At 44.2% G+C, this 5,791-nt stretch overlaps 1 protein-coding gene across 1 annotated transcript; it reads left to right on the top strand.

Moving 5' to 3' along the window:
• Positions 1 to 4,005, top strand: LOC133138201 (tubulin alpha-1A chain-like). The gene is made up of 4 exons (XM_061256754.1): positions 1 to 180; positions 2,196 to 2,418; positions 2,511 to 2,659; positions 2,772 to 4,005. The coding sequence occupies exons 1-4, from the start codon at positions 178 to 180 to the stop codon at positions 3,750 to 3,752; spliced, it is 1,356 nt and encodes a 451-aa protein (XP_061112738.1). The 5' UTR covers positions 1 to 177; the 3' UTR covers positions 3,753 to 4,005.
• Positions 4,006 to 5,791: the final 1,786 nt, after the last annotated feature.

The following is a 5,791-nucleotide window of genomic DNA, read 5'->3' as shown; positions in this document are numbered from 1 at the left end:
GAATACGGGTCGGCGCCATTGACAAGGGAGTGTGCAGCGGGAGTGCTATATATTGATGGTCTTGCGCCATGTGGTCGTAGTTTTGTTCTTACATCGACCCCATCACCGTCGAGCTGTAGGGAAGGAAGTTTTAAGGCTATCCCTTCTTCGTCATCCTTGGTCAGGAAAAAAAGAAACATGGTAGGCTACGTTTCGTCGAAATATTTTCTATTTGCATTTGAGCAGTTGTGTGACTAAATAATTTAAAAGGCGTCGTGAAAGATAATCCCAGTTTCTGACTGGTTATAAGCGGCACAAGGGCGTGTACTGTACAGGCCTGGCAAACGAACATATGCTTCCTGCGTTCCTTTGTGGCGACTTTCTATCCGCTATTCTAGCTTCTGTCTGGACTGATTTTGCCTGAAAGAAAACATCAAATTTACCTGAACCGTGAGAAGTGGCTGAAAGAAAAATGATGAAATAAAAACAAAATGTTGTCATACATTATCCACAATGCGGTTGACTGAACGAACAAAAGAGTGTCCCGACTTGATAGAGAGGTGCCGCCTGGCCATCTATCCGCCGCTCCAGCTCACAGCGATTCTATACTTAAAATGTTGTTGTTGTTTTTTTGTTTTTTTTTTCATTATTTTTCCTGAGAGCTTCAGCGAAGCGTGCTCTCAAGTAAGATTTGAACCGAGACTTTTTTCAGGCGTTTTATATATCTGTCTTGCCTTCACCATGGTGGGATCAAAACGTGCAAATTAACATCGCCAAAAATAATATTGATAGCATGCCAAACACAAACTATATAACTGGTAATATCTGCAACAACACAAAAACAATAGGCCAAAAAAGAAATGTTGCATTGTGGGTGTGGATGAGGGAAAAGAAGAGGCAGCGAACTGTGTCCAGGGCATTGTCCAATTTGTGACATTTTTCACCTGGTTGTAACTGCAGGGATAGCCCTGGGCCTGCTAGTTAGCAGTTAAACTAACATTAATCATTACTGCCAGCCATCACTAGCAGTGATTTACTTCCAGTGCTTTCAGTGAGGAATTAATATAATAATAATATAATATAAATATATATATAATACTATTGTATATAATAAATATTATAATTATTATTATAATTATTATTATTATTATTATTATTATTATAAATATGATTTTTTCCAATGATCAGTTGTGGGGTTTGAATCCAGCCAACAGCAAAACATTAGTACACCATTTAGTAATGTGCAGGATAGCTATGCCTTGAATTGGTAGCCTAATTTTGGTGTCTACCCCTCTCTCCTCCCCCTCTTTTATTCAAATCACTGCCTGCTTGTATCCACTGATCTGAGGCTGCATTGTGTCAATCAGACATCTGAACTTGGGTCTTTTGTGCTTCTCAGAATGGGGCACTGGCCCTGCGAAGGAGTGCTGCTTTGTCCAGGGAGAATGCTAATGTACCATAGAGATTGTGGTCTTCCCAGGAGAATGCTAATGCTAATGTACCATAGAGATTGTGGTCTTCCCAGGAGAATGCTAATGATAATACACAATTGAGATTGTGGTCTTCCCAGGAGAATGCTAATGATAATACACCACAGAGATTGCGGTCTTCGCAGGAGAATTCTAAAGCTAATGATTTGGGTCTTCCGGGCAGAATGAGAATACTAATGTACCATAGAGATTGGAGTCTTCTCCTTTCATATTATGGGCCGCCCACTATGACTGGGTGGGGCAGGATGCTCTGCGGGATACTCCCCTGCCTTGAATATCCCTGCTGATCCTACACATTCTTTGTCTTTGCCAGTACTTCATTTTCCACAGTTTATATTTAGGATGTAGCTGACTTTATATACACAATTTTAATTTTAATTTAAATAAAAAATGTAATTATGAAAAATCAAACCACCGTGGCTTGATTGGACACTCTGTCATGGCATTCATCCTGTAATTGAATTATCAATATCACAGGGAACAACTTCCAATACGATTGTGTCTTACTAAATTATATAACGTCTTACAGAAAGCATGTGCACTGGACTGCAGTAAAATCCAACTGCAAATTTGAATGTTGTTTGGCACATATATATTTGTACTGCGTGCAAATGCATAAAATATTTGAAATACAAAGAAGATTGTGTGAAGTGATTCGGTTAAAAATTTTATTATCTGTGTTCTCCTGCAAAGCCAAATCTCACATTGCCATTTTTCTCTCCCCAGCGTGAGTGCATCTCCATCCACGTGGGCCAGGCTGGTGTCCAGATTGGCAATGCATGCTGGGAGCTCTATTGCCTGGAGCACGGCATCCAGCCGGACGGGCAGATGCCCAGTGATAAGACCATCGGAGGAGGGGACGACTCCTTCAACACCTTCTTCAGTGAGACGGGAGCAGGCAAGCACGTCCCCAGGGCTGTGTTTGTGGATCTGGAGCCCACTGTAATTGGTAAGTAATCTTATCCTTGGCCTGCAGAAATGAGTTTGTCACGTGTCCCGGAGCTGTCCTGCTAACTCCCGTGTCTCTGTCCATCTCCCCAGATGAAGTGCGCAGTGGGACTTACCGCCAGCTGTTCCACCCTGAGCAGCTCATCACTGGAAAAGAAGATGCTGCCAACAACTACGCTCGCGGCCACTACACCATCGGCAAAGAGATCATCGACCTGGTGCTGGACAGGATCCGCAAACTGGTGGGTATCTGTCTGAGCCCTGTGAGACTGGAGGGCGGTATATATGCAGGCCTTGCGTGTTGAGCCATACCAGGTCTTCTCCAGCAGTAATGTGGCTCCACTCTCTCCCCAGGCGGACCAGTGCACAGGCCTGCAGGGCTTCCTGGTCTTCCATAGCTTTGGAGGAGGTACCGGCTCTGGTTTCACCTCCCTGCTGATGGAACGCCTGTCTGTTGACTACGGCAAGAAATCCAAGCTGGAGTTCTCCATCTACCCAGCTCCCCAGGTGTCCACAGCTGTGGTGGAGCCCTACAACTCCATCCTGACCACCCACACCACCTTAGAGCACTCTGACTGCGCCTTCATGGTCGACAACGAGGCCATCTATGACATCTGCCGTAGAAACCTCGATATCGAGCGCCCCACCTACACCAACCTCAACAGGCTCATTGGCCAGATTGTATCCTCCATCACAGCCTCCCTACGATTCGATGGTGCCCTCAACGTTGATCTGACAGAGTTCCAGACCAACTTGGTGCCCTATCCCCGAATCCACTTCCCTCTGGCTACCTATGCCCCAGTGATCTCTGCTGAGAAGGCTTACCATGAGCAGCTTTCTGTGTCAGAGATCACCAATGCCTGCTTTGAGCCAGCCAATCAGATGGTGAAATGCGATCCCCGTCACGGTAAGTACATGGCCTGCTGCCTGTTGTACCGTGGTGACGTGGTGCCCAAAGACGTAAACGCCGCCATCGCCACCATCAAGACCAAACGCACCATCCAGTTTGTGGACTGGTGCCCCACTGGTTTCAAGGTTGGCATCAACTACCAGCCGCCCACCGTGGTTCCTGGTGGAGACCTGGCCAAGGTGCAGAGAGCGGTGTGCATGCTGAGCAACACCACCGCTATCGCCGAGGCCTGGGCCCGCCTGGACCACAAGTTCGATCTGATGTACGCCAAGCGCGCCTTCGTGCACTGGTACGTGGGAGAGGGCATGGAGGAGGGAGAGTTCTCTGAGGCCAGAGAAGACATGGCCGCCCTGGAGAAGGATTATGAGGAGGTGGGGGTTGACTCAATGGAAGGTGATGGTGAAGATGAGGGTGAAGAATATTAAAGCCTGAATTCATGATTGAATAGAAAGCTGAGATACAATTCCTCTCGAAAAAGAACAAATAGAAAAATGCCTGTTGTCTCATGCTAAACGTGTCTGTGTTTGAAAATACACTGTGCTACGGTCTGTGTGCAAGACACGGGAAAACGTAAAACAACATTGTAGAAGAGTTGAGTTGCTCTCCAAATAAAGACATCTATGTAACCCTACCCTCCTGTGGGCCTCAATAAAATGCTATTTCCTGTGCTCACTCTTATTTGGGTCTCCATTTCCTGTTTGTCTTCTGTCCATTAATACATACAATTCAGTACAATGTTGTGTTTTTCTTGCAATACTGATTCAGTGAAGTTTGTCCCAACTTGCAATCATTGAACAGTGGATGTACTTCATTTTGTTGCACTTCAAATGCAAGATTAGGGAAAGGTGACGCTTTAAACGTACAATAGGTAATTTCAAACCACAACACTGTTTATCCCTTCCCCTTCTCTGTAAACGCCATTGGCTGTGGCAATTAGAACCAATTTTTAACAAATGAGCTTGAATTATTGTACAGTTATACAATGTTTTGGTGCAGAGTGTTGGGCCGTCAACTGTATATTTTGAAACCCGTATTTAAGGACTATAAACACAGTCAGAGGGTGAGTCAACATGTCAGTAAGCCTTTTTCAATGATCAGAAGGGATTTATAATAGTCTTGTCACAATGTTTTACCTATTATACCTTTGAAGTTCAAGTTCTTTTTAAGCTGTTTGACCTTCCAAAGTCCCTTATTTATCTTGTAAACTAGATAGTGCATAGGACATTTGGCCATTTCTGTGTTAACTGTAGTGCATGGACAAAAGAGTGTACATTCCAGAAAAAACCCATGCATATTATGCAACTGACCCTGTTTTCGAATTTGGCTGAAACAGGTCTACGCAGAGCACATTGCTATATTCCAACTTCAACTTTTCATTTTAAATCGAACATTACATTCCAATGGAATTGTAGAACTGTGTGGTTTGTGAAAGCAATTAAAAATGTAATACCTTTGCATTCAGGTTATTTCTTCCCAAATGAATCATTTGATAGTTTATGGAGACTCACATTCCCAAAATATTAACAAAACACTTAATAAAACAATATTTCTCCTCTTTCCAAAGAGAGTAGACAGGACCGACTCCTTTTATATTCTTCAAGCAGGAAGACAGCAGAAAGGGTTTGTGATAGAGAATGGATGATGGCTCCAAAGGTGCCAATCAAACCCAAACAAAGGGATTTGTGTATCACCATGGCATGGCTCAAACCCCATCCACACAAAGGGACTTGTATATCACAATGGCATGGCTCAAACCCCATCCACACAAAGGGACTTGTATATCACAATGGCATGGCTCAAACCCCATCCACACAAAGGGACTTATATATCACCATGGCAGGTATCAAACCTACACAAAGGGATCTGTATATCGCTATGGCAGATATCAAACCCACACAAAGGGATTTGTATATCGCCATGGCAGGTATCAAACCCACACAGAGGGATCTGTATATCGCCATGGCAGATATCAAACCCACACAAAGGGATCTGTATATCGCCATGGCAGATATCAAACCTACACAAAGGGATTTGTATATCGCCATGGCAGATATCAAACCCACACAAAGGGATCTGTATATCGCCATGGCAGGTATCAAACCCACACAAAGGGATCTGTATATCGCCATGGCAGGTATCAAACCCACACAAAGGGATCTGTATATTGCCATGGCAGGTATCAAACCCACACAAAGGGATCTGTATCTCACCATGGCAGGTATCAAACCCACACAAAGGGATCTGTATATCGCCATGGCAGATATCAAACCCACACAAAGGGATCTGTATATCGCCATGGCAGGTATCAAACCCACACAAAGGGATCTGTATATCGCCATGGCAGATATCAAACCCACACAAAGGGATCTGTATATCGCCATGGCAGATATCAAACCCACACAAAGGGATCTGTATATCGCCATGGCAGATATCAAACCCACACAAAGGGATCTGTATATCGCCA

The sequence above is a fragment of the Conger conger genome, chromosome 10 (genome assembly GCF_963514075.1).
Source record: "Conger conger chromosome 10, fConCon1.1, whole genome shotgun sequence".
In the NCBI taxonomy this organism is placed as follows: domain Eukaryota; kingdom Metazoa; phylum Chordata; class Actinopteri; order Anguilliformes; family Congridae; genus Conger; species Conger conger.
Note: the sequence above shows the minus strand (reverse complement) of the source record. Positions and strands in the feature narration are given on the sequence as shown.